The sequence below is a fragment of the Maniola hyperantus genome, chromosome 15 (assembly GCF_902806685.2).
Source record: "Maniola hyperantus chromosome 15, iAphHyp1.2, whole genome shotgun sequence".
NCBI lineage: Eukaryota > Metazoa > Arthropoda > Insecta > Lepidoptera > Nymphalidae > Maniola > Maniola hyperantus.
The window spans coordinates 2663727-2691688 of NC_048550.1; the positions used below are offsets into that span (position 1 = coordinate 2663727).

Below are 27962 nucleotides of genomic sequence, written 5' to 3' on the forward strand. Positions count from 1 at the left end.
TCTTCGTTCAGTCGCTCCCCCAAGTTTGTCATACCAAAATTATACATGAAGGTAACAAAGACATTACCATCGTAGTTGACCATGCCATCGCCATCGAGGTCATGAAGATCATGTCATCAACTTCTTCTTCGCTCAGTCGCTCCCCCAAGTTTGTCATACCAAAATTACACATGAAGGTGACAAAGACATTACCATCGTAGTTGACCATGCCATCGCCATCAAGGTCATGAAGATCATGTCATCAACTTCTTCTTCGCTCAGTCGCTCCCCCAAGTTTGTCATACCAAAATTACACATGAAGGTGACAAAGACATTACCATCGTAGTTGACCATGCCATCGCCATCAAGGTCTGCTTCGCGGATCATGTCATCAACTTCGTCTTCACTCAGTCGCTCCCCCAAGTTTCATAATCAACCCATCGCCGGCTCACTACAGAGCACGGGTCTCCTCTCAGAGTGAGAAGGGTTTTGGCCATAGTCTACCACGCTGGCCAAGTGCGGATTGGCAGACTTCACACACCTTTGAGAACATTATGGAGAACTCTCAGGCAAGATGGTTTCCTCACGATGTTTTCCTTCACCGTTAAAGCAAGTGATATTTTAATTACTTAAAAACGCACATAACTTCGAAAAGTTAGAGGTGCGTGCCCGGGATCGAACCTCCGACCTCCGATTGGAAGGTGGACGCCCTAACCACTAGGTTACCACGGCTTTTTTCCCCCAAGTTTGTCATACCAATATTATAAATAAAGGTGACAAAGACATTACCATCGTAGTTGACCATGCCATCGCCATCAAGGTCTGCTTCGCGGATCATGTCATCAACTTCTTCTTCGCTCAGTCGCTCCCCCAAGTTCGTCATCACGTGTCTAAGCTCCACAGACGATATAAGTCCGTCGTTGTTTTTGTCAAATACCCTGAAATTTTATAAAGGTCTTCTTAAAATAGAAACTTAACAAAAAAAACCTATTTCTTGTTTATCGGACTTAAATTATTAAGGTATTTGTTAAATAACTAGCTTATGCTCGCGACTTTGTCCATGTGGACTACACAAACTTCAAACCCATATTTCACTCCCTTAGGGGTTGAATTTTCAAAAATTCTTGCTTAGCGGATGCCTACGTCATAATAGCTATCTGCATGCCTCAGCCCGATCCGTCCAGTAGTTTGAGCTGTGCGTTGATAGATCAGTCCGTCAGCTAGTCAGTCAGTCACCTTTTCCTTTTATATATTTAGATATCATCATCATCATCAACCGATAGACGTCCATTGCTGGAGATAGGTTTCTTTTAGGGACTTCCACACACCACGGTCTTGCGCCGCCTGAATTTAGCGGCTCCCTGCGACTCGCTTGATGTCGTATGTACACTTGGTCTTCCAACCCTTTTAACTATACCCAAGCAAAAATGCCATGTCAAATTTCAGCTCGATCCGTCCAGCGGTTTGAGTGGTGGTGTGCGTTGATAGATCAGTTAGTCAGTCAGTCAATATAATATGTTTTTCTTTTATGAGTAAGTATTTACCTGAAAGCCTCTCTAAGCTCGTCTTCGCCGTCCGCTCCGCGCATTTTCTTCGACATCATCTGAAGGAACTCGTTGAATTCGATGGTACCGTTGCCGTCTTGATCTACTTCCTTCACCATGTCTCGCAGTTCAGTCTCTGTAAAGCATAATTTACTGCTGAGTTGCTTGCCGGCTCTTCTCAGTGGGATTTGTTTTCTGAATCGATGGTAGTCTTGACGTAGTATAGTGTTACAAGTTGGCCTATATGGAATAAAGATTCTGGACTCTTGTCATTTTTTAACCGTTTAATTGCATTCAAAACTTCAATTTCGTCAAAAGGAATGTGTTGGTTGCTCCATGTCTCTACATAGTTGGTTTCATTGTTCTCGCTCTTGGCGTCATTTGTGTTTCTTTCGCTATATAGGTCTTTGTAAAAAGCTGTCGCTAATTTGAGAATTTCTTTGCGATTTTGAACCACCTTGGTAGAGTTTTTCAGGCTGGTTATCCAAGTTTTATGAGATAATAGAGAAAAGAATTAAGGAATACATAGAGTTGAACCAGCCAATTGAACAAGCAGGCTTTAGATCAGGATTTTCAACAATTGATAATATACACACTGTGGACCTATTAATAGAAAAATTTTCAGAATATCGGAAAACTCTATATATAGCTTTTATTGATTATCAAAAAGCTTTCGACAGTTTGAAACATCAAGTCATATGGAAGTCGCTACAAGCACTAAATATAGACCAAAAATATATTACAATAATAAAATACCTCTATGAAAACAGTACCAGTAAGATCCGGCTAGAATCAACGGGCCCACCTATCCCCATCAACCGAGGAGTTAAACAGGGAGACCCGTTGTCTCCAAAAATCTTTATAGCCGTGCTAGAGACAGTCCTTAGTTCATTGAAGTGGGAAAAGTTGGGTATATATATTCAGGATAAGTACCTCAACCACCTGAGATTCGCCGACGATATAGCAGTCTTCTCAGAAAGTAGCGCTCAAATGAAATATATGTTGGACTCCTTGAGCAAGGCGAGCAGAAAGGCAGGACTGGAAATAAACTTCGACAAATCAAAACTAATGACAAACGGTAGAGAAGTTCCCATAACGATAGAAAACATACGCATAGAGTATGTCCAGAAATATATTTATTTGGGAAAACAAATCTCTTTCGGCTATAATAATAACGAAGAAGAGTTAGAACGAAGAATTAAATTTGCTTGGAATAAATACTGGAGCCTAAAAGAAATATTAAAAAGTAAAATGCCAATGTATATCAAAAGTAAAATTATGAATACATGTGTATTGCCCACGCTAACGTATGGCTGCCAAACCTGGAAGTTTACAGACAAAATAAGAAGAATGATAACATCTTGTCAAAGAGCAATGGAACGAAGTATACTGAAAATAAAGAGGATTCATAAAATTCGTCATTGTGTCATCAGGAAACAGACCCAACTAACTGACGCACTTTCCTATACAATGAAATCGAAATGGAAATGGGCCGGCCATGTTGCTAGACTCACGGACAACCGGTGGACAGTGAGAGTAACGAGCTGGCCAGGACCAAAAGGCACACGTAGTAGAGAGGAAGGCCGCATTATCGTTGGGACGACGACATCAAAAAAGTGGCGGGACCAAACTGGATGCTCAAAGCTAAAGACAGGGTAAAGTGGGTTTCTCTGGAGGAGGCCTTGACCTGAAGAGGGTTCTTCATAAAAATAAGCATAGTACTAAATTTAAATTATTATTTTATGTTAACGTCTAGTATTTTAAGTTTTATTTAATTAATTCCATAATATTATTGTAAAGAGAAGAAATAAAAGGCTTTTTTATTTTTATTTTATTTTATTTATAACCCCCTCGAGTGATACCTTGAATAAAATATAATCATTTATTAGGTTTCTCAGGAAGTTTTTGAACAAAAACTACCGTTTATGAAATAATAGCTGCATTTTTACCAACTTCATGGCTACGGAACCTCGTCTTAGGGCCTTTGTGCACTCATCTGTGATTTGACGGATTCGTGAAAAAAATACGAATCGAGTCACAGTCAAAACGTTTATTCAAAGTAGGTAAAAAAATTACGCTTTTTGTTAGTTGGTTTGCATTTGTAAGATGATGATATAGTGGTGATAATTTTTACGCGAACTTAAAACTAAAGCTACGAGGGTTCCAAACGCGCCCAGTACTGAATGTAGTATTTGTATGACAGCCACATCGAAGAATCACGGATACGGATGTGTGCACAAAGGCCCTTATGCGTGTTCTGACTAAGTTCCGGTTTTTTGTTTCAGTAATATTATTTTTCTTTTGTGTTCAAACTTTTTTAAACAAATTAATTTCAAGTAAGTAACAGTTATTCTGCGAAAGAAAACCTTGATTTCTAGACCCGATTTTTTCTCGAATATTTTGCCTAGCAGGTTTGGCACATACTCGTATGTATTTATCCTATTTATATTGCAGAGCAAAACAACGTTTTTGTTCTAGGGACTGGGGCTCGTTGGAGTTAGTTTAAAATTCAGCAAGTTTTTCTTCTGTGGCTTTTCTGGTGCTTAGGCCATAGTCTGCCACGCTGAAAATCGTCAGTCTTTAAACATCTTTGAAGTTTGAGAACATTATAAAGAACTCTCAGGCATGCAGGTTTCCTCGCGATGTTTTCTTCACCGTGATATTTTTAATTGCTTTAAACTCACGTAACTCCGAAAAGTTACAAGTGCGTGCCCGGGATCGAACCTCCGACCTCCCTAATAGAAGACGTCTTAACAACTAGGCTATCACGGCTATACTATTCTATTACCAGGCAAATATTATGAAGCACAGACCACCAGCTATAGACGCCTAGTAGCCGGACATCCGCAATCGCCAAGCTTAGGCAGTTGCTTAGCATAAAAGTCGGCCCACGCCCGTTCGGTAGGACCCTCATTCCACACATTGTCTTGATTAAGTGACTTTTGAGTCTTTACGATTTTGTTTTCATACAAAATCTTGTAGATATATGCGCACTCGTGAGGTTGAATTCTCTGTTATGAAATTACTAAACTATGGCATTACCAATATGCTAATATGTAGGTTAGTTCATAAAAAGGTATTATTATTTCAATGACTACCCATCTTCTAAATTGCTCCGTTCACGACAGTAAAAAACGTTTCGTTTTCATGCAAAACCTTGTAGGTATAGGTATGCGCACTATTGAGGTTGAATTATTCTCTGTGTTATGAAATTACTAAACTATGGCATTATCAATATGCTAATATGTAGGTACGTACATAAAAAGGTAGTATTATTTCAATGACTACCCATCTCCTAAATTGCCTCGTTCACGACAATAAAAAACAGAATACTGTTACCGCCAGCCGTTTATTTAAGCGCACCGAAAAAAGCTCATTAGAGACTTTTTGTTTTTAATAATTATTTTTTTCTTGTTGAGGAAGCACACACTAATTGCTTTAATCCATGTTAATATTACGTATAGTTGCGAAAGTGTGCCTGTTTGTTTGTTAGCTTTTCGATTAACATTCGATTAACCGATTTTGACGAAACATGGTACAGAGATAGCTTGTATCCCGAAGACGACATAGTCTGTCTGTCAAGAAAACCTATAGGGTACTTCCCGTTGACCTAGAATCATGAAATTTTGTAGGTAGGTAGGTCTTTTAACATAAATAAAAAAATTAATCCGAAAACCGTGAATTTCTGGTTAATTCATAGAAAAAAAATGTGTTCGTGAACCAACATTAATATTTTCAATTTACCAAGTGGGCTAATCATATGAAAGGGTTATATAGTTATCTTACTATGACAATTAATAATAATAATAATAAATAATCTTTATTTTTCACACAATAATTTCACAAACAATAACAGCTGGGAACGATGATCCTGCAGAAGTTTACACTGTGTTGCAGTGATCATCGCCCTCCTCAAACAATATGACAATATGAGTGCGCGCGCGCGCGCGCGTGTGTGTGTGTGTGTGTGTGTGTGTGTGTGTGTGTGTGTGTGTGTGTGTGTGTGTGTGTGTGTGTGTAAGTTGTTCTGATTGATCGTAAGAAAGAGTTAAAAGCCATTTAGTACATATCTTTTTAACTCTCGCCGCAGTTAGGGGATATATGTGTAGGATTTTATTGATATGGTTATACAATGAACAACTAAAGTGATAATAATGGCGATTCGCAATAGCGGTTTGACGAGGTCTATAGGTAAGTGCACACCATGTAAGATCTCCGTTGTAAGTTACCCACAATAGGGTTGTAAGAAAGTTCAGAGTGTTTGCGTAGAATTGTTTGTAATATAAATAATTGGCGGACTGTGAGCAACTGACAGCTCGAGTACAATTCAATTGAAAATACAAATTTTATTTGTTCATGAACACATTTGAATTTTTTTTTGTGTGTGACAAATTCACGGTTTTCGGATTTATTCCTTTACTTGTACTATAAGACCTACCTATCTACCATATCTCCTGATGGTCTTCTTGACAGACACGACGGACAGACGGACAGACAGTCAACAAAGTGATCCTATAAGGGTTCCTTTTTTCCTTTTGCGGTACGAAACCCTAAATATCATTACTTGTTATTATTTATTTTGCATCGGAAACCGCGTGCTCATACTTCATACATATTCAAAATTATGTCGGGCGACTCGTCGATAGTGTACCTAACCCTTTACACTAACCATATAAGCTGGCCCATCCCATAAATAATGCCGGATTCACATAGGTAGAGTTTAATTTCCAGGGTAGGTCATAAAGAGCTGGCTATTATTCCGTATTACGTAATGTTGTTTTGGACAATGGATTCTACCTATCCGGATAAGTAAAAACTGACCAGTGTTAAATGAACTATATTAAGGTGACTCTACACTAGATCCTAGGAAGGATATTATTATACCCCATGGGTTGAAATGATAATGATCCTTACGTACTATCCATACTAATATGCGAAAATGTGTCTGTCTGTATGTTACCTTTTCACGGTCCATCTGTTTAACAGATTTCGAATGGAAAATTCTAAATATATAAAAGACTGACTGACTGATCTATCAACGCACGGCTTAAACTACTGGACGAATCGGGCTGGAAATTTTCATGCAGATAGCTGTTATGACGTAGGCATCCGCTAAGAGAGGATTTTTGAAAATTCAACCCCTAAGGGAGTGAAATAGGAGTTTGAAATTTGTGTAGTCCACGCGGACGAAATCACGAGTATAAGCTAGTAGGTAATAAAATCCGGAAGATGATAGATACAGCATCTAATCTAATCTAATCTAAATCAGCCTGTGCTGTCCCACGTCTGGGCAAAGGCCTCCCTCCGATCCTTCCACAATTTTCTATTTCGTGCCTCTTCATACAGCATCGTGGTGCCATTTTAAAATGTCATAAAAATTAATTAAAATAACCAAGTAGATAGGTCGGCAAACACAAGTTATCTTTTCTTCATACTGTTAGAGCTTTTTCTATATTATCGTGTATAAAAAAATATAAACATTTTCTGAATAGGTAAACCGTAAGAAAAAGAGACATCTCGTATATTAAAATGTAGAAGGAAAAAAGTGTATTAAGCCGCTATAATGAAAGGGGTCAACGTAGGCTGGTCGCGCTTGATAAAAATTCATGAAAACCCATTCATCGTGAGCCGCAAATTGAAACGTCTAGCGCCCCGTGTATTCATTTATTCATTGGTGAGAGTCCAAATATCGCCTCCGGGCGATGAATAAATGAATGCGACGCTTAGCGGATAAATAGCCTTGTACACATTAGCCTAATGCTCTCGGCTAGACTATTGAGTATGGACCTCATATTAGGAAAGCTAGAGTCAGTCAGCGGGCGATAGAGAGAGAGCTTGGCCCGGATTTTTAGGACAATTAATAGACATCAGAAATGAAGATCCATAAAAGAATCTGAGTAAATAAAGAAATTTCAAGAAAAAAATGAAAACCGACTCCAAAAATATTATTATAGAACTACAATGGGGTCGATTCTCTTGTACACAATCTCTACACTAAACTAAATTAACAGGTCTAAATCTAGTGCTAACCTTTTCTGCAAGCAACATTATGAAAGGGATAACAGTAGATTTAGACGTGCCATTTTAGTTTAGTTAAGAGATTGTGTACAACGGAATTAGCCACTGTAACTCTTCTATACATAAAATATACGGCAATAAATTAAATTATTTTATATTTTTTAGTGTTTGTCGTTATTCAAGTCGCTATTTCTAATTTTTTTTTTTTTCACATGGCTCCATTGTAGTTACTAAAATATGACATACCTGGTTACAAAGACAAACCTACTGTTTACTAAGCTATTACACTGATCGCAAGCAATTTAATCTTATCCATTCTGGATGGATACAGGAGTTCTGTTGTCTATTTCCGAAGATATTCACCAAACTAAAATGGAACCACTGCTGAAGTATGACCTACCAAACAAAAAAGAATCTTCAAAATCGGTTCATATTTGGCGGAGAGATCGCGTAACAAACATACAAAAAAACATACAGTCGAATTGAGAAACTACTCCTTTTTTGAAGTCGGTTAAAAATATGCTATGCCTGGTAAAAAACCATTCACAAACCTATTACACTAATCTCGTTAATTAACTCTTATCCATTGAGGAGTTCCGTTCTCCATCTCCGAAGATATTTATCAGATCTTTGCCAAATTGAAACGGGACCACCTCTAAATAATGTCCTACAAAACAAAAAAAGAATGATCAAAATCGGTAGGAGTAATCGCGTAGCAAACATTCAAAAAAAACATACAGTCGAATTGAGAACCTCCTCCATGTTTTGAAGTCGGTGAATAAAACCTATTAGTATTTTCACTCAGCGTTATGATGTTATTTGGCAGAACGCACAGGCCGCGGCCGCGCAGCGCAGCGTTGCGGTTTGAGGTTGCAATCCACATAAATCAAAAGTGAATAATTATTTTATATTCATCAGTGTGTACATTTTATTTTATTAAGCCGTGATAGCCTAATGGTTAGTCCACCTCCTAATCGGAGGTCGGGGATTCGATCCAGATTAACTTACTTTAACTGTAAAAGAAAAACATCGTGAGGAAACCTGCATGCCTGACAGTTCTCCATAATGTTTTCAAAGTGTTGTGAAATCTGCAAATCTGCACTGGGCCAGCGTGACCCTTCTCACTCTGGTTCGGCTACATTAAGGTTAACGTCAATGCCTAACAACGCCTTTAACAACGGAATAATTTCCGCCGCTAAAAACGTTTAACGGGAAATGCCGAGGAACAATGCGTTTTTGGCCCTTAATGTAGCCAGGACATGAGAGGAGAGCCGTGCTCAGTTGAGGGGAAGAGTTGATTTTTAACACAATGCGTAGTTGGTTGAGATTGGCTGCCGTGGCCGAAATTCGGTCAGGTGAATATTATTGAGTTCTTACCCGAAGGTCGCTGTCCCAAAGATCTCATGACGACTCCGAGTTCAGCCATCGTGATCGTCCCGTCCTCGTCCTTGTCGAACAGCATGAAAGCTTCTTTGAATTCTGAAAATGGGACTTTGGTACTGATTCTGAGCAAAACCTAATTTTAGAGTATTCGCATCCTCTTCTTACTAATGTGATATGAAAAGGACGGACGCAGTTTGACAGTTTTAAATTTAATTTTTAGATGGTAAAACCCGTGATTTTAGCGCACAGTCGCGAGCCTACTGTTTAAATTTGTAGCGTGCACTAAAATGTGAAGTTCATGTTCTGTCCCTTTTTAGCATTGTTAAAAAGAAAAGGATGCAGACTCTAAATTTAGTTTAGAGAAAGGCAACGGAATCGGTGCCACGATTTATTTTATGTTGGTATTTACAATATAGTCAAGTTAGGGAACACATAGGTCCCTAACACATAGTTACCTATCCGTACTAATACAGGGTGTAACCAGAACGCTAACAAAAATGAGAACAGGTAATACTACTGATGATTACTGATACTGAAAAAATCTAAAAAACCTACATTTTGTAAAAGTTTACGATATATTGCTAATAAAACATCTAACTGACCCTAGAGGTCAACGACCGTTGCGTAAGTAGGCACTCGTAGCCAATGCCACGTCGTAGGCGGGGCACTGACCCGAGTTTTGCACGCTATACATGCGAGTTTAAAATATACTAAATCACTAAAACTACAAAATGAGGCAAATGGTATTGGTATTGGATTGTGGAAGTAGTATAACAATAAAGCTAAGTTTTTGCTAGCGTTCTGGTTACATCCTGTATATAAATATGAAAGTGTGTCTGTCTGTCTGCTAGCTTTTCACGACCCAACAATTTAAACAATTTTGATGAAATTTGGTACAGAGTTAGCTTACATCCCGGGGACGGATATAGGTTACTTTTTATCCCGGAAAATCGAAGAGTTCCCGTGGGATTTCACAAAACCTAAATCCACGCGAACGAAGTCGCGGGCATCATCTACTTTTTAACGACTCTGTAGATTCAGTGTCCTTTCCAGAGCTTATGAAATGTAGTAAATTAAGTTAATGATACGTCGCATTGAACCTTCTGTTAACCCTCTATTTTATGGATAAAAGCACCAACATGAGACATATTTATTTAATCTAAATATATAAAAGGAAAAGGTGACTGACTGACTGACTGACTGACTGACTGACTGACTGACTGATCTATCAACGCACAGCTCAAACTACTGGACGGATCGGGCTGAAATTTGGCATGCAGATAGCTATTATGACGTAGGCATCCGCTAAGAAAGGATTTTTGAAAATTCAACCCCTAAAGGGGTGAAACAAGGGTTTGAAATTTGTGTAGTCCACGCGGACGAAGTCGCGAGCATTAGCTAGTTCTATAAATAAAAATACAAAACTGGTTTTAATTTTAACGTACCTGCAACTTGATCCTCCGTAAGGCCATATTCTGACTGAAACAACGACAAAGCAAAAATAACAAATCAGTAAATATATACGTCTCACAAACATAATACCTATTTATTATAACACTCCAGATAGGCAAAGCTCATACAATTATGTATTTTAAGTAATACCGGCCAAGTGAGAGTCGGGCCTCGCTTTTTTAGGGCTCCGCATATAATAATTATTATGAGCAACATAATTATTTTGGGTGCAAGAAATATTTCATTTCCGAGCTACACACCGCAACAAAGGGTGAAAGAAAAACCCGAAAAAATTATAAATTGTTGTTTAAATACAGTATGCTGTATGTGGTACATATTAATATATACCGAAATTTCATATTCCTAACTAGTTCAGTTTTTGAGATAGACCCTAAGAGCTACAAAAACTCATTATTTTTGTCTCTCTTAAATATAATTTCAAATAATTGTGATTGTTAAGCAACGTCGACCTAACTCAATAACTGGATGGGTGGCCGAATTTGAAAATCCAAATTCAGTCTTTTCGTTCCCTCTGTGCCTCGTTGCCGGAGAGCATGTTAAACTGTTGATAATAACTGTACCTAAAACCTATGAGTCCAAATCTCTTCCTCTTAGTCGAGCTGTGTAAGTAGGTATGAGATAATATGGTATGAGAAGAAGGAAGAGAAGAAAAAAAGAAGAGAACTCCTGTCTTCTACCATCATGGTATTAAAGAAAACGGAGCACGAACCTCAGCAATAAGGAATACGACTAACCTTTAAGATAAAAATATATAATAAATACAATTTAATACTAACAGAAAATTGCCGTGTAGCCAAATCCGAAGTAACTCTACGAATTCTCCTGTATTCTTTATTATATCGGTCATCTGCTTTCACAGTTTGCGCCATTTTTGATCAAAACAACACTTAATTACATTGACAACATAAAGTCTGTTTTCCCCTAAACTTTTATCGACGCAAACTTTTTCCAATACTCTCGCACAAAAGTTTTCCAAAGCTTGCTTGAAAACAATCCAAAGTTTCAACTTTCAATTCGAACGCACTTCACTTGAAAATGGAACAGAGTTTCCAGACATCGAACCGCGATTTAAAATCCAAACAAAAGTTCGAACTTGTATGAATTTTCCACTAAAATTTGTATGGTTTGTTTAGGTCATCGAATGAATCCATTTGAAAATGGAACGAGGACGCTTATTGACTACGTTTCAAAAATTTAATGAACAATTGGACATTTTTAATCCCATTGCTACAGTATTATTGTTTAATGTTTACAAACATAACAAATGTTTGAATACGATAGCACTTGAAAATGGAACGCGGAATTTCCCATCAGCAATTTTACTGTTGTTTACATGAATTCCAAATGCATATTTTTCGAACACGATTTAAAAATTGAACACAATTCAAACAACAATCGAACACCTACAATAACTCCATTGTGACACTTTTATTAACTTTTAACAACAGAAACACGATTCGATTTTTAAAAATCGAACACAGACGTGCTCTTTGCCTCACTGATTAATTTTTTTATTGTTGTCGACGAGTTTTATTTATTTTTTAAAGCAGTAAAGGTCAGCGTTGACACGCGCGGCGACAATGACTGTGACAGCTCGGTTAATATGTAGACTCTATATTTAAATTGGATTTTTGCGCTATAACGACAAACACGCACCACAACACTATATATAATGGTGCCAAGATTATACAACATTCTCAAGAAACTTTCTTTATTTTACTTTATTTAACGAAAATCAGCGTATCAGCTAAAAAGGCTATCAATTCATTTGATCAATTACTTAATTATTATTTTTATATCACTAGTGATTGTAGAAATTAGGTACACGACGTGTTTCGGTTTTTTGCTTATACTTACTAAACTTACTTGTATAATAGGTAGGTACATAACATACAAAACTTACATAAATTGGTTTGCTTTTTGTAAGGCGACTAAAAGTCACCATGTATGTTTAGATTATCATAAAATAGATATAATATGATATACAAAAAGATAGGTATCGTTCGTAAATTAAAACTTAAATTTTAAAACAATCTTTAAAATTAAGATGAGTAAATACAATACTCTTTATCTGTAATGCCACAAAAACGAAAAAAAACAACATATTTAACAACGACGTAGATAGAAGTAAAATTATGATATTTAAAATGATTCGTCGTGTGGCCATTGTAGAACGGACAGATAACTCGGTGATCTTGGCACGGTGGGAATCATTTGGAACAGTCACATTTGGCGGGAAAATTAGGGATACACCCATTGAGATAGTCATGGAGGAGCAAAACTCATACAATATTATCTATTTTAAAAGTATTTTAAAAAGCTGGTCAAGTGAGAGTCGGACTCGCACACGAAGGGTTCCGTACCATTGCATCGTACGAGATATAACACTATGTACTTTTCAATTTTTCTTAATTCGCATGGTTGCTATTGTGATTTTTTTTGTTATAGTGGCAATAGAAATACACACTATCTGAAAATTTCAACTTTCTACCTATTTCGGTGAATGAGCAACTTGACTAATAGATACGTGGGTGGACAGACGGACGAACAGACAGATGGACAGCGGAGACTGCTCCGTTGGCACTCTTCAGTTACAGAACCCTTAAAACTTCAATTGATAATATTATTTACTTAGTAGTTAGACAGTAGTTGATGCCCGTTCGTTCGTGTAGGATAAATCCTACAAGAACGAAGTCACTAAGCTTTTTCAATCACGTGGGAAATCTGATTTACCGCAATAAAAAGTAACCGCCCATCTCTAGGCTGTAATTACAGATCTAAAACATTCACAAATGGCTTAGCACAATATTAATATATTAGTAGGTACCATATTATTAGTATAATTAGTATACGGATAAAGGTAGTAGACGGGCACATTTTTGCATGTAAATATTAGTAGGTATAGATATTTATTTATAATTATTACTAAAAATTAAAAAATGCGATCCAAGATCCAACATCAATTTTCTGAATGACGAAAAGCGCGACTGGTGTCAATATTGACACCAGTGAGTTGAGGACGTGTTGGGAGACATTGCACACTCTAATAGTAACATCTCTCTGAATACACCAATAATTAATATAGTAAAATAACAAATATTTCCTATGTATTTTGGTACTCACTTATTTATGGACCAATTTACTTTTACTATTTATCTAGAATTCTAGAATGCTTGGACATAAACATGTGTCAGACAAAAATCTTGGCTAGTCTTATTAGCTCAACAGTTGACGGACGGACTGGAATAAAAAGGACGCAGGTTTTTTTTTAAATTGAGATAGCGAGCAAACGAGCAGGCGGGTCATTTGATGTTTTTTCTTTCATTGGACTTTGAGGTCTTAATTTACAATGAATCTATCTGAAACCTATCGATAAGTTAGCAGCAGTACCATCTTTAACCTATTGGAGGCCCTGGGCAGATTAAAATAATTGGGCCCCTATGATCTTGACAGAGTAGTGGGTCGGGGGTAAACAAGAAGGATCGAATATAAGTCAGTCTTGACTATAGTTAACTATCTCTATGGTCCTCTGTTTGAGTGGGCCTTTTCGACCTTTGATTTTATCGAAATAAATATGTTTTTCGGTAATAACAATATCGGTCGATCGATTATAATTTGGTGATCTGGCAGGGACTAGTGGGCCCCTATCTATCGTGGATCCTGAGCACGTGCTTAGAGTGCCCAGTGGGAAAGATGGGCCTGGTTACCAGCATTGTATTTTCAAAGTCAAAGTCAAATCATTTATTCAAAATCAATACCCATATTATAAATGCGAAAGTCTGTTTGTTGGTTTGTCCTTCAATCACGTCGCAACGGAGCAACGGATCGACGTAATTTCTTGCATGGGTATAGTTTAAGACCTGGAGAGTGTCATAGGCTGCTTTTTATCCCGGAAAATCAAAGAGTTCCCACGGGATTTTTAAAAACCTAAATCCACGCGAACGAAGTCGCAGGCATCATCTAGTAATTCATAATCAATCTATCTGGAGCCTATCGATAAGTTGGCAGTATTGTATTTTCAAAATCAAAGTCAAATCATTTATTCAAAATCAATACCCATATCAATACCCATATTATATATGCGAAAGTGTGTTTGTTTGTTGGTTTATTGGTTTGTTGGTTTGTCCTTCAATCACACTGCAAAGGAGCAACTAATTGATGTGATATTTTTGCATGGGTATAGTTTATTACCTGGAGAGTGACATAGGCTATAACTTTTAATCTCGGAAAATTTAAGAGTTTTTTACACGGGATTTTAAAAACCTAAATCTACGTGGGCGAAGTAGCGGGCATCAGCTAGTAATAATTAAATGTTAAAGCTAATGGCAATTTTCCAAATTTTCGCGTGTAAGTAGGTACCAAAATTAAATATTAATTACAATTCCATATTTCATGTACGTAGGTTTTTACCTATTCTGTAAGCATTTTTAACAATGTACTGTATATTGACTCAAGTGCATAATATAACGACGCAAAAATGCAACTAAGCATACAGACTTGAGGTCGATCGTAAAACCTTTACTGTTTTTAAACACTTCAGTATAATATTAAACACTTAAGTAGTTATTATTTAGCGTAAGTTTAAGGCTGTGTCCCCAGTAGGCAAACTGTTAGCGGCCGACTGAGTTTGCGGCGTACCGGTTTAGTACGCCCTTCCATATATTTGAAATGGAGTGTCCACAGATTGCTAGTTTTGCGCTCACTTTACGCAGTTTGCAGCGTTACGTGCGCCGTAGTGGCCGACTCACAGCAAAACCGGTTGCAGTCGGCGACGGCGATATGCTTGTTCGCCGGGCGTAGTGAGTCCGTTTGCCTCAAACTGTTCATGCGGACAGTTGGAAAGAAGCTATCGACGTGTTCGGACGTGTTTTTTTGCATCGCTTATCTAACTAATCTCTACGCACACACACCACAGAAAATCCAAGATGCCTTTTGATACGGAAAGGTTCATTACGGAAATACAAAATAGACCATGCATATGGAACTTGTCGAGTGAAGAATACAGCAACAGAGTATTAAAGCAGAGCGGTTGGAATGAAATCGCTGTTATTCTATACGATGATTGGCAAAACTTAGAAGAAAGCACTAAAGTAAAAAAAAGTAAGTTCCATTCTAATAAAATTATTATTTATTCAACAATATACTTGCATCACTCACTACATAAAATAAAGTATCATAATCACTACGTAGTATTTACGGCTTTACAAACTCCGTTACACCATTTCGTCCTGTAGCTACACCTTAAAAATACTTCTCTTGCCAGGGTAGTTTTCCTTCGTAAAGAAAATAGTTTTTAAAGTTATCTCTTGTTGTCTTTCCAGAATTTGATACAGTAATCATTTGGCTTCTTGTGCTTGTAAGAGTTGTTGAGGTACGTCGCGAAAGATGTGTATATTGTACTTGTTCCCTTGCTATGACAAAATTATGTAAAATACAAACAGCTTTTACGATAGCGATGGTTGTATTCACATTAGTAGCAATCGGTGTATGCAGAACTCTCCATTTGTTTGTTAGAATGCCGAATGCACATTCCACGCATCTCCTAGCCCGACTATGGCGATAATTATAAATTCGCTCTTCCTTATTTAAACTTTTATTAGGAAAAGGCCTCAAGATATGCTTTTGCAATCCAAATGCCTCATCTCCAAGAAACACGAAAGGCTGGGGCAATCCATTTGAATTAGGCAATTTAATAGAGTTAGGAATATTCAGAGACCCACGAGCCAATTTTTTGCCGAAAGCACTTTCTTTAAATATATTACTGTCAGCATTTCGTCCACAAGCACCAACATCAATAGCTATAAAAGAACAGTTTGCATCTGCTACGGCTAACAGAACAATTGAGAAGAACTTCTTATAATTAAAATAGTTAGATCCACTTTTTGGTGGTTTTCGAATACGGATATGCTTGCCATCGATAGATCCTATACAATTAGGATAGTTTGTTTTTTTATAATATCGTTTTGCTATTTCTAGCCACAGTTCTTCAGAAGGTTCCGGCATTTCCTGTGGCTGTAAAAGATCCCATATAATGCATGCAGTTTCATTTATTATTTTCGATACTGTCGATTTTCCAACAAGAAACTCTTGGGCAATTTTTCTGTAACTTAATCCAGTTGACAGGAATCTAGAAAGAATATGAAGTACCGGTTAATTTTGTTTCAGTAAAAGACCTACAAAAAAAATGGAAGGGGTTGCGCGACTATTACACCAGAGAAAAAAATAAGGATTCCTCACTCAAAAGCGGAAGTGGGGCACCAAAAAAACGTAAGACGCCATACTTGGATATGTTGCAGTTTTTGAATGTTTCTAGAGCTAGCAACCAGACATCTAGCAACATTAGCGCCGAGACGTCTAGCAACAGTAGCACTATGTATGATGAAAAAAAGAAAAAGATGACTGTGTTTCAGGAGGCACTACTTAAATCGATGGATAAAAATAGAGAATCCGACCCAGATATGAACTTTCTACTAAATATTTTACCGGAAATGAAGACAATGTCCCCAACCCAGAACTTTGAATTTCGGTTTGAAGTGATGAAACTTATTAAAAATATTAAATATAATGTACACAATAATTATGACGGTGCTTTGATGCAAACTGGGTGGACGAATGCCAATAACTACCCAGATCAGTACGGCTACACGAGTGGAAGCAGTACGCCAAATGTGCAAAACTATCCTTCAACCTCAAACAACTACAACCCAGTTGGAAGTAGCAGCATTCGAAGTCCTCGAAACAGTCCATCACATAGCTCTACAGGTTCTTCAGTGGAAGTAGAAGACATAGAAGCAATATTGCGAGGTGGTTCAGACCACATTGAGGATGACGAATGACTGGTTACCTACTCAATGTTACCATGCTAGTTCCTAATCCAATTTAATAAGACTGTAATTTGAAAAGTGATTGTTAAATTAAAAACTAGAATAATACTTATATTATAAATGCGAAAGTGACTGTATGTTTGTGGGTTTGTTTGTTTGTACCTCTATAGCGAGCCAACAACGCAGCCAATTGTCCTAAAATAGCATAGATATGTAAAATAGAACATGAGTGATTGATATTGTAGGCTACTTTTTATCCCGATATTTTCTACAGGATCGGGAGCAGCGGGACTTAAAATTTTATACGCGAGCGGAGCCGCCGGCCACCCCACTAGTAATTAAAATATTAAGTTGTCATTACATTCGTTGCTGATTTTTAATATTAAAATTTTTAAAATTCAAAAGCGTCAATTATTTACTTACCTCAAAGTTATAGTAAGCCGTTCTTCGGGACTTATTGTATCTCTTGTGATATTATTTTTAGCAATGTACTGGGTTATAGAGTTCAGCAATTCGTCAAATGTATGAGAAGTCATATTGAAATACTGGTAAAATTTTTCTGGATATTTCCTTAGTTCTGGGTAAAGAACATGAAATTGTCCAATGCTCAATCTTTTCTTGTTTAAAGGGTGAACCCAGTGCTTCTCTTTATCCTCTTTCAGTGCCTCTAAGATACCAATTACTTCAAAAATATCCATCGTCACCAACACAACCACTCCCTTCGTATAACAATAGTAAAGTGAAAATTCAGTCGGTCGACCTAAATAAGCGGCTAACTCATAAAAGTTTGCAGCTCACTCGAATTTCAGTTCGCCACAAATTTGCGGCTCACTCAGTCGGCCGCTAACAGTTTGCATACTGGGGACACAGCCTAAATCTTGGAACGTACTTACGCCACATGACTTGAACTGATTCTTAACTTTGCGCATTAATCTGTGTGGCATAAGTAAATCTATTCCTATGATACTAACTCAGAGAATACAAGAGACGCTCGTGGCGACATTTTGGCAAGACCTCTCCCTGCCAGCCGTGGTCAAAGCCATGGCGGGCAGCGATGGGTCTTGGAAAGCGGTAGAGTCCTTGCGTGGAACATCGTGGGGTTTTAGTCAGTAAGAGTCTAACATAACCTATGTGCCTCCCCGGGTGCGGTGGTATCCATGATAATTGCCCCCACAGGAAAAAAGGGAATACAATTATTAGGATTTTTCAAGAGTTTTTTGTCACAATAGAAGACTAATTATTACTTTTCAACAAAATATAACAACGTTTTTAAGTACTTAATTTATCGGCAGATTACGAACAGATTGATTGTAGATTTCTACCGATAGTCAAGTGATCGGTTAAGAAAAATTACATAGATTATTATTTACCGCTTCTTCAGAACCAATTAACGCCATCTAGAGCGATTTTCCGAAAATAATTTAGTCTAAACGATTATACAGAGATGGCACGACCACCGAATGGGCGATCACTACCAAGAGTTTCTTGAACTTTCTTGAACTTACACATGGCGTATGCTGTGTGAAGTGCCGGCCCTCTTCTTTCGCGACCGATCCTACATTTACTACACACAGATGGCGGTAGGTACATAGCGCGAGAAATTCATAAAATATTATTTTATTGTCTTACGTGTAATATTTATTTAGTTTTTAGGGCTTGGAAGTGGGTTTTCTTCTTTTTGGGAACTTTTACCTAGGTACTTAACTAGTGACATATATACACAGAACTAAGTGATAAAATTTATCACGAAATCCAAGTTCCAAGTCCTCCCGTAGCTTAAAAAGCGCTTTAAAATATTTCGGACTTTTTAATTTTATTAATTAAATTTCTTTTCAAACTAATTTCTTTGCGAAAAATTTTACGTAATTTTAAAAATTGAACGGAACAAACCCGCCTTGCGCCATAATTTTAATTTTAGCACCTCGTTATTGTTGGTCGACGGGCCGTTACATTTTAGTGTCATTCCCCGAAACTATGTAAAGCTGAACTATAAACTAGTTAAGTGATTAAAGAAATCGGTAGACCGGGAAACGTTCACGCCTTGTCTTTCAGGAGACCTCGTAAACAGTTATAATAGACACACTACAGCAGAAGGATTATTCTGTAAAATAATCTTATATATAAAAGGAAAAGGTGACTGACTGACTGACTGATCTATCAACGCACAGCTCAATTTACTGGATGGATCGGGCTGAAATTTGGCATGCAGATAGCTATTTTGACGTAGACATCCGCTAAGAAAGGATTTTTGAAAATTTATCCCCTAAGGGGGTGAAATAGTGGGTTGAGGTTTATGTAGTCCACGCGGACGAAGTCGCGAACATAAGCTAGTTGGATATATTTTTAGGCTCCGTAACTCAAAAGGAAAAAACCCTTACAGGATCACTTTGTTGTCTGTCTGTCTATCTGTCCGTCGTATCTGTCACGAAAGCCTATAGGGTACTTCCCGTTGACCTAGAATCATGTAATTTGGTAGGTAGGTAGGTCTTATAGCATAAGTAAAAGAATAAACCCGAAAACGTTGAATTTCTGAAGAAAAAAAAATGTGTTCAGAACTACTCTTATTATAAATGTGAAAGTGTGTTTGTTTGTTGGTTTATTGGTTTGTTGTTTTGTCCTTTAATCAGGCTGCAACAGAGTAACGGATTGGCGTAATGTTTTGGATGACATATAATAATTAAAGACCTGGAGAGTGACACAGGCTACATTTTATCCCGGAAAATCAAAGAGTTCCCACGGGATTTTGAAAATCTAAATCCACGTGGACAAACTGGTGGGCATCAGCTAGTAAACCAATGAACTAACAAAATAACAAACAAACACACCTTCGCATTTATGTTCTGGTTACCTAGCGATAGTTAATAAATTACAAAAAAAACGTATTGTAAGCATTGACTTATATTATATTACTTCGTAAGGACTGGGCCATTGAACAAGCAAAATGGCTCAGACTCATTGGTCCTAAAACGTTTATTTAGCACCAATGCAACCTCAGTGACGTCTGGATTTCAAACGGGGCGTTCATTAGTATCTAAGAGGTGGCGCTGATTTATTTGGTTCCAAAACCATGAAACATTTTGTTCGCTTGGGCATATCTTGTCATTTATATCGATGATTTTGAGTAACTTCACTGACTTATCATCCTACCTTATCATAGTACTAGCTAGATCACTCTACTCCTAAATCATGATGAATTTAAAAAATACGTTATCGCTTTTCTACAGAGTATGTCCGCACATCGTAAATCTATTCCAGAATCCAGCAGCTCGTTTCCAAAGTGCCTGAGAAAGATGAAACGGCCGTACGGCTCGGCTCTCCATGCTAGGGGACTTCGTGAATGAAATTAGACTATTTTAACTATCTACCTATTACAAAGCTACTACGCTTTCAGTTCTAGGGTTAGTATGATATTTAACGTTTCGCTATCGTTGGTAGAATTCGAGGGACAAAACCTTTTAACGTCAAATTAAAATTGACTTTAACTGTCTTGTTTTAAAGCTCTAGTTTGTCCATACATTTACAGATCGGTTTTTAAATCATTTAAGGTTTTCACATTGCTGTATGTTAGCCTAATCGTACCTACCATTAAGTACACTTTAGTTTACAGCAATTTTTTCAGCCGGGAACCTTGTGAAATAAAAATCGGTGGTACATAATGAATAATGATGATGATAAACCAAGAGCCTTCAGATTCATGTTCTCTTTTTCTCGGTTCTTTGAAAATCCTTTCGGCCACCCGTCGTTTCTAGATATTTTTTCAATTTGTGAAACTAGCTCAAAATATTGATTTATTCACAGTAGCCGGCCAGAAATATTGTACATCAACCTTTATAATGAGATTTCGACTTTGTAGAGCGTTATCTCTGTCACTCATACCTACGCAACGTTTTGTCGACAGACAGAAACAACGCTCTACGAAACCGCTATCTCTCTCTAAAGGTCGATGTACAATATTTTCTACCTCGTACTGTATTTCACTCTGACTTCGTTGCTGACGCTATAGTATTTCGACCGTCGAATTCTATTAACGTTGATTTAAAATCTCATACTAACCTTGCAGATTCTAGCTCGTTTCACGTGGTATCTAATTTAGTCATCCCATCGTAACAGATTAGGATTAGAAAATTCTAGGTGTGTTAGATATTACCGTGCAAATACTTACACTAGATTATTCACAGATTATACCTGCGTCTTCATCCACGCGGATTTAAGTTTTTAAAATTCCGTAAGAATTTTTCAATTTTTTAGGAATAAAAAGTCATAATGGAATTTGTGTGATATAACCACAAATTCACGGTTTTCAGTTTTTTCCCCTTACGTGTAGGTATATATAACCTACCTGCCAAATTTCATGATTCTTGGGTGACATAGGTTATATTTTAATTCAAAAAAATTAGAGATCCCTACGAAAATTATAATAAGCTAGGTACCCGTGCGAAGCTCGGACGAATCGCTAGTATAATATAAGCGTTTGAAATGGTACATCTCCTTTCTATATCCCGAAAGGGATAAAATTGGGATTTGTAGAGATCGGAGGGACGTAAAAGCCCAAAGTTGCTTACAGACTAAATTGGATGAGATAAGTTTAAAAACCATAGTGAAGAATCACATCAAATCACAGACTGCAAATTTTTCAGTTAATTTCTCTGAATTAACAGAAATCGATAAAAATGAAGAAAACGACGTAGACGACTATAAAATTAGCCCTAAAAAGAGATTTATGTGAAAAGAACACGGTTTAGGACATTATTTTCAGGGATTTATGTCAAATAATAATTATTAATTCATGACCACGATTTAATGAATTAAAGAAAAATTAAATCGTGGTCATGAATTAATAATTATTATTTTCAAGTTTAGAAGTAAGATAACTACATCAATTTGGATATCATATGAAAGGGCTTCATCTGTGCATTCCAAAACAGATTTTTATTTATTTATATTCATCATAATTTTTGAATTATCTTGTAAAATGTCGAAAAAATACGACTGTAGAACGGAACCCTCGGTGCGCGAGCGTGATTCGCACTTGGCCGGTTTTTGGACTATGAACCATTAAAACGGCTAGTTTTATTTTACAGCAAACACCTTATCGGCGACTCCATAAGGCGATAGAGTTTACGACACGGGGTTAAGTGGAGTGATAAAACCGAATTTCAGATCACTGTCGCAAGTGTGTAGTGGCTTTTATGACCCTTTGTCCTAAAAACGACTTCTTCTTTCTTACTTGACATAAATCCCTGAAAATAATGTCCTAAACCGTGTTCTTTTCACATAAATCTCTTTTTAGGGCTAATTTTATAGTCGTCTACGTCGTTTTCTTCATTTTTATCGATTTCTGTTAATTCAGAGAAATTAACTGAAAAATTTGCAGTCTGTGATTTGATGTGATTCTTCACTATGGTTTTTAAACTTATCTCATCCAATTTAGTCTGTAAGCAACTTTGGGCTTTTACGTCCCTCCGATCTCTACAAATCCCAATTTTATCCCTTTCGGGATATAGAAAGGAGATGTACCATTTCAAACGCTTATATTATACTAGCGATTCGTCCGAGCTTCGCACGGGTACCTAGCTTATTATAATTTTCGTAGGGATCTCTAATTTTTTTGAATTAAAATATAACCTATGTCACCCAAGAATCATGAAATTTGGCAGGTAGGTTATATATACCTACACGTAAGGGGAAAAAACTGAAAACCGTGAATTTGTGGTTATATCACACAAATTCCATTATGACTTTTTATTCCTAAAAAATTGAAAAATTCTTACGGAATTTTAAAAACTTAAATCCGCGTGGATGAAGACGCAGGTATAATCTGTGAATAATCTAGTGTAAGTATTTGCACGGTAATATCTAACACACCTAGAATTTTCTAATCCTAATCTGTTACGATGGGATGACTAAATTAGATACCACGTGAAACGAGCTAGAATCTGCAAGGTTAGTATGAGATTTTAAATCAACGTTAATAGAATTCGACGGTCGAAATACTATAGCGTCAGCAACGAAGTCAGAGTGAAATACAGTACGAGGTAGAAATTTTCCCCTAATTTCTGCTATAAGACCTACCTACCTGCTAAATTTCATGATTCTAGGTCAACGAGAAGTACCCTGTAGGTTTCTTAACAGACTGACCGACCGACAGACAGACAGTACAACAAAGTGATCCTATAAGAGTTCCGTTTTTCCTTTTGAGGTACGGAACCCTTAAAACTAGCCGTTTTAATGGTTCATTAGTCCAAAAACATCCTTACCCAATTATTATATTAAACGCATCGGCGGTTCCTCTGGTACTGCAAATGTTCATGGGCGGCGGTAACCACACCTTATGGTGACCCGCCTGCTCGATTTCTCGCTATTTTTATTTAAAAAAATTGCGAAAGTGTGTCTGGTCTGGTCACGTCTGTCTGTGTGTTTGTAGGTTTGTCCTTGAATAATTCCGCAACAGAGTAACGGATCGACGTGATTTTTTGCATGGATATAATATACTTACTAGTAATAATACTAGTACCTAATAGTATATACTATAATAATATAATATACTCGTACATAGTTAAAGACCTAGAGATATTTAAACCGAAAAATCAAACCGAGATTTTTTGAACATTCTAGGATCTGTATCTATGGTTTGCCAGCTTTCCGCCATCGTCAGTTTCAGAGTTACACGGACTCAAGGGTTTACATACAAAACTATGAAATATTTATTTATTTAAACATGTTGTTAAGAAAATAAAGGGCGACCTTATCACTGCAGTGATAAGCCTCTTTCAATTATTATTTTTTAATAAAGGTCAACTCACCAGGTGACGAAGCTGAAGTGGCAATGGGCAGGGCACATAGTTCGAAAAACCGATAGACGTTGGGGTCCCGAGGTGCTTGAATGGCGACCTCGCACCGGAAAGCGCAGCGTTGGAAGATACTCCACTAGGTGGACGGAGGACATCAGGTAGCGCAAGACCGTGGTGTGTGGCAGTCCCTACAAGAGACCTATGTCCAGCAGTGGACTTCTGTCGGTTGATGATGATGATAATGATGATGACTCACCAGGTTAATAGTAACAATGAGTTCGTATTGCTGATGTTTGTGGCCCTTCTTCTTCTTCCCCTGCGGCGTTTTGACACCGGCCGCTGCAGCCGCCGCCGCCGCCTGCTTCGGAGGTGCTGTTTTTGCTGCTCCCTTCTGTGCTGATGGTTTGACCGGTGTTTTTGGACCGCCTTTTGTTGCTGCTCCTGATGAGTTTGAGAAACAATCCAATGTAACAAGAATATAAACTCAAATTCTAACTCAAATTATTTATTCAGAATTGGTAAAATTTTACGCTTCCTGATTGTCATAAAATTTTATTTGTAAGATGATATGATATAGTGGTGATAATTAATACGTAATTAAAACTAAAGCTACGAGGGTTCCAAACGCGCCCAGGTCTGAGAAGAGCCACAACAAACTCTAGAACTACAGAAAGAAAGAAAAAAAAGAAAGGTAGAAAAATGTTTATTCGAGGCATTAGGTCGGTACATGTATTCAAATAATCTAAATATATCAAAGGAAAAGGGCTAACTGACTGACTGACTGATCTATCAACGCAAAGGTCGAACTACTGGACGGATCAGACTGAAATTTTGCATGCAGATAGCTATTATGACGTAGTCGTCCACTAAGAAAGTATTTTTGAAAATGCAACCCCTAACGGCGGTTACGCACTCATCCGATCTAAGTCCGTGAAAATACGTTCTTTTTGTTTTGTATGGGAGCTTATGACATAATAATTATGTCGTAGATAATCGCTGGTATTCTCTTGAACTTGACTTGAAATTCCGGTGTGTTTTATCATTACCCTTATTATCATCAGTACCCTTATTATAAATGCGAAAGTGTGTTTGTTTGTTGGTTTGTCCTTCAATCACGTCGCAACGGTGCAACGGATTGAAGTTTGGAGAGAGGAGATTACACGGGTATAGATAAAGACCTGAGGGAGCTTATAGGCTACTTTTTATCCCGGAAAATCAAAGAGTTCCACGGGATTTTTAAAAAATCTAATTCCACGCGGACGAAGTCGCAGGAATCAGCTAGTGGTTTTTATAATACCTTTTTGTCCCGCCGGCATTGCTTTTTGTCCCGAAGCATTCTTTTGATTGACATGCCCGCTGCCGTCCGCCGGCTTATTTCGAGCCTGGAAATAATATGCAAATATTAACAAAATGCAGGAGAAACCGGTAAAATTATACATTCGATTATAGAAAAATGTTTATTCACTACCAAACTTCATGCTATGTAAGTATGAGGCGGCAAACGATGTACCATGAATCCACCTTTAGCATTCATTTGTACTGAATTTTTTCATTAGATTTTAATGTTAAATCTTGGTTTAGCGAACTCAGTAAAAAGCATGACATATCTATAGGACTATTTTTGCATGTTCAAATGAATAAGTATATATATATATATATATATACATATATATACACATATATACTTATATATATACTTATTCACCGTACCTTATACCGTACCTTATATACCGTATATATCTATATACTTATTCATTCGGTACCCGTAACTAATGGAACTGAAAGATGTACGTGTACATGGGAACAGGACTGCATCTAAGGCCACATTAAATATTTATTACTAGCTGATGACCCTTTTCAAGTTGGTAGGTATTTTAAATTAAAAAAACTGGCCAAGTGCGAGTCAGGCTCGCTCAACGAGGGTTCCATACTACAGTCGTATTTTTTCGACATTTTGCACTATAATTCAAAAACTATGATGCATAACAATAAATAAAAACCTGTTTTGGAATGCACAGATGAAGCCCTTTCATATGATATCCAACTTGATGAAGTTATCTTACTTCGAAAATTGATAATACAAATTTTTAGTTCATGACCATAATTTAATTTTTTGTGTGATGTAACCACAAATTCACGGTTTTCAGATTTTTCCCCGAATGTCAGCTAAGTATATCAACCTACCTACCTGCCAAATTTCATGATTCTAGGTCAACGGGAAGTACCCTGTAGGTTTCTTGACAGACCGACAGACAGACAGACAACAAAGTGATCCTATAAGGGTTCTGTTGTTACTTTTGAGGTATGGAACCCTAAAAATATCAAGCAGTTTCATTATAATTATATCCATAATAAAGAGTTCATTATGAGGTAACAAAGTAGCGGATCCCATTTTTCATCTCTCTAATAACGCGTGAAGTTTGAAATTTATCGAACCCATTTCCGTTGAGGAATCGCTGGATTTTCCCTCGTTTAATTTTAATTCGGCCATTATTATTATGCTAAATACAGGTCGGTGAATTATTTTTTCCTCCCTAAAGAAATATCCTACTTACTTAGTGCTTTTAAGAATCATCATCATGATCTCACCACCGGCTCACTACAGAGAACGGGTCTCCTGTCAGTATGAAAAGGGTTTGGTCGTCTACCACGATTGCAGACTTCACACGCCTTTGAGAACATTATGGTACAATAGAACTGCAATGAACATGCAGGTTATGTTAATACAATGTTTTCCTTAACCGTTAAAGCGAGTGATGTTTAATTTCTTAAACACATGACCCCGAAAAGTTAGAGGTACGTGCCCGGGATCGAACCCCCGACATCCGAATAGAAGGCGGACGGCTATCTTTTTAAGAATTAAAATATAATATTTTTGTATAATAGGTATACCTACAGGGTGTAACCAGAACGCTAGCAAAAAACGAATTAGGTGATAGTACTGATGAATACTGATGTGATACCACAAAAAAACGCGAAAAAATACAAAAAAAAACCTACATTTACTAAAAGTGCACTTTACTTCAAGAACTCTCGAGTTAGAGAATTGTGTTTTTTCCGTAATGCCTATTCTTATAATAGAGCGGAAAGTTACAAAGTACCTAGAGCCATCATTTAACCATTAAAAAATTAAAAGTCCAGCAGTTAAAGTGCCATTAAAACCGAGTCTACTTTTATTGTATAATCAGCTATAATTTAAGGCCTTTAGCACACCTTCACCGCAAAATCATAGCAACGAAACCGTTGAAGTTTCGCTATCACTTCTCTATATAACTACATAATATTATAATATAAATATGAGCGGATGGGTGCGGAAGGCGGAGGACCGTGTTTGGTGGCGCGCTCTTTGAAAGGCCTATGTTCAGCAGAGTACGCTGATGGAATGGAATGAAATAACGAGAACGCCGCAAATGAACAAACAAACCTCATAATATAGATTGAACACATAACACTTTTCGCGTTGCGAAGTCGTGTAAAAATACAAAACATTAGCAAAACTGCCTGTTCTAATGCAAAAAAATATGTGATGAGAGTTTCGCTAAGCGTAATGTGTAGTGGTTTCGTTTTAGTACCTACTTAAGTATTTCTCAGCATACCTAGATATGCTAGGGATCCGAGTACTTCACCAAAATCGTCTCTATTTCACTTATTTTAAACTTTCGTTTCTGTTTTATGTCACACAATTGGCAAATCATGACAAAACTTCAGCAGTTTCACTGTTAGTTTCGCGGCGGAGGTGTGCTAAGGGCATCAGGTTATAGTCCGTACAAAATGAGAACTCACTCGCCATTTTAGCTCTATGTGTCAACTGTTATGTCAAAAGTACGATTTTAGTTCTTATTTTAAAGGTCAATCGTACTTTTGACATTACAGTTGACACATGAGTTAAAATGGCGCGTGAGAACTTAAAATGTATGCATTATACCTAGGTTTAAAATTACGGGCTGAGG

At 37.2% G+C, this 27962-nt stretch overlaps 2 protein-coding genes, 1 long non-coding RNA gene and 1 pseudogene across 9 annotated transcripts in view; 2 read left to right on the forward strand and 2 right to left on the reverse strand.

Annotated features, from left to right (window-relative positions):
- LOC117988754 (calmodulin-like) overlaps positions 1-27962 on the reverse strand; it is a 178605-nt gene that overhangs the window by 6523 nt on the left and 144120 nt on the right. For 6 of the 7 annotated variants that reach the window (XM_069503582.1, XM_069503583.1, XM_069503581.1 and 3 more), the window contains 6 exons: positions 25310-25394; positions 24269-24453; positions 10370-10403; positions 8919-9020; positions 1524-1659; positions 769-917 (listed from right to left, as the gene is read on the reverse strand). In XM_069503582.1, the coding sequence (XP_069359683.1) occupies positions 769-917; positions 1524-1659; positions 8919-9020; positions 10370-10403; positions 24269-24453; positions 25310-25394 (691 nt within the window). Of the gene's footprint in view, positions 1-768; positions 918-1523; positions 1660-8918; positions 9021-10369; positions 10404-11173; positions 12002-24268; positions 24454-25309; positions 25395-27962 lie in introns of those variants that run through there. The other variant, XM_034975933.2, reaches the window with a different exon arrangement.
- LOC138403304 (uncharacterized) lies at positions 14981-18010 on the forward strand. Its single transcript, XR_011237589.1, has 2 exons — positions 14981-15253; positions 17557-18010. It is a non-coding gene; the product is annotated as an uncharacterized lncRNA (long non-coding RNA).
- On the forward strand, positions 15249-18010 carry LOC117988753 (uncharacterized). The gene is made up of 2 exons (XM_034975932.2): positions 15249-15497; positions 16563-18010. Exons 1-2 carry the CDS (start codon positions 15323-15325, stop codon positions 17231-17233), a joined length of 846 nt encoding a protein of 281 aa, XP_034831823.1. The 5' UTR covers positions 15249-15322; the 3' UTR covers positions 17234-18010.
- On the reverse strand, positions 15868-17919 carry LOC117988752 (uncharacterized; annotated as a pseudogene).

What these genes read in the sequence shown, in the direction of transcription:
- LOC117988753 (XM_034975932.2), top strand. Translation starts at nt 15,323, where the DNA reads ATGCCTTTTGATACGGAAAGGTTCATTACGGAAATACAAAATAGACCA. An exon ending in AAGCACTAAAGTAAAAAAAA is followed by an intron (nt 15,498 to 16,562) that starts GTAAGTTCCATT and finishes ATTTTGTTTCAG; the next exon opens with TAAAAGACCTACAAAAAAAA.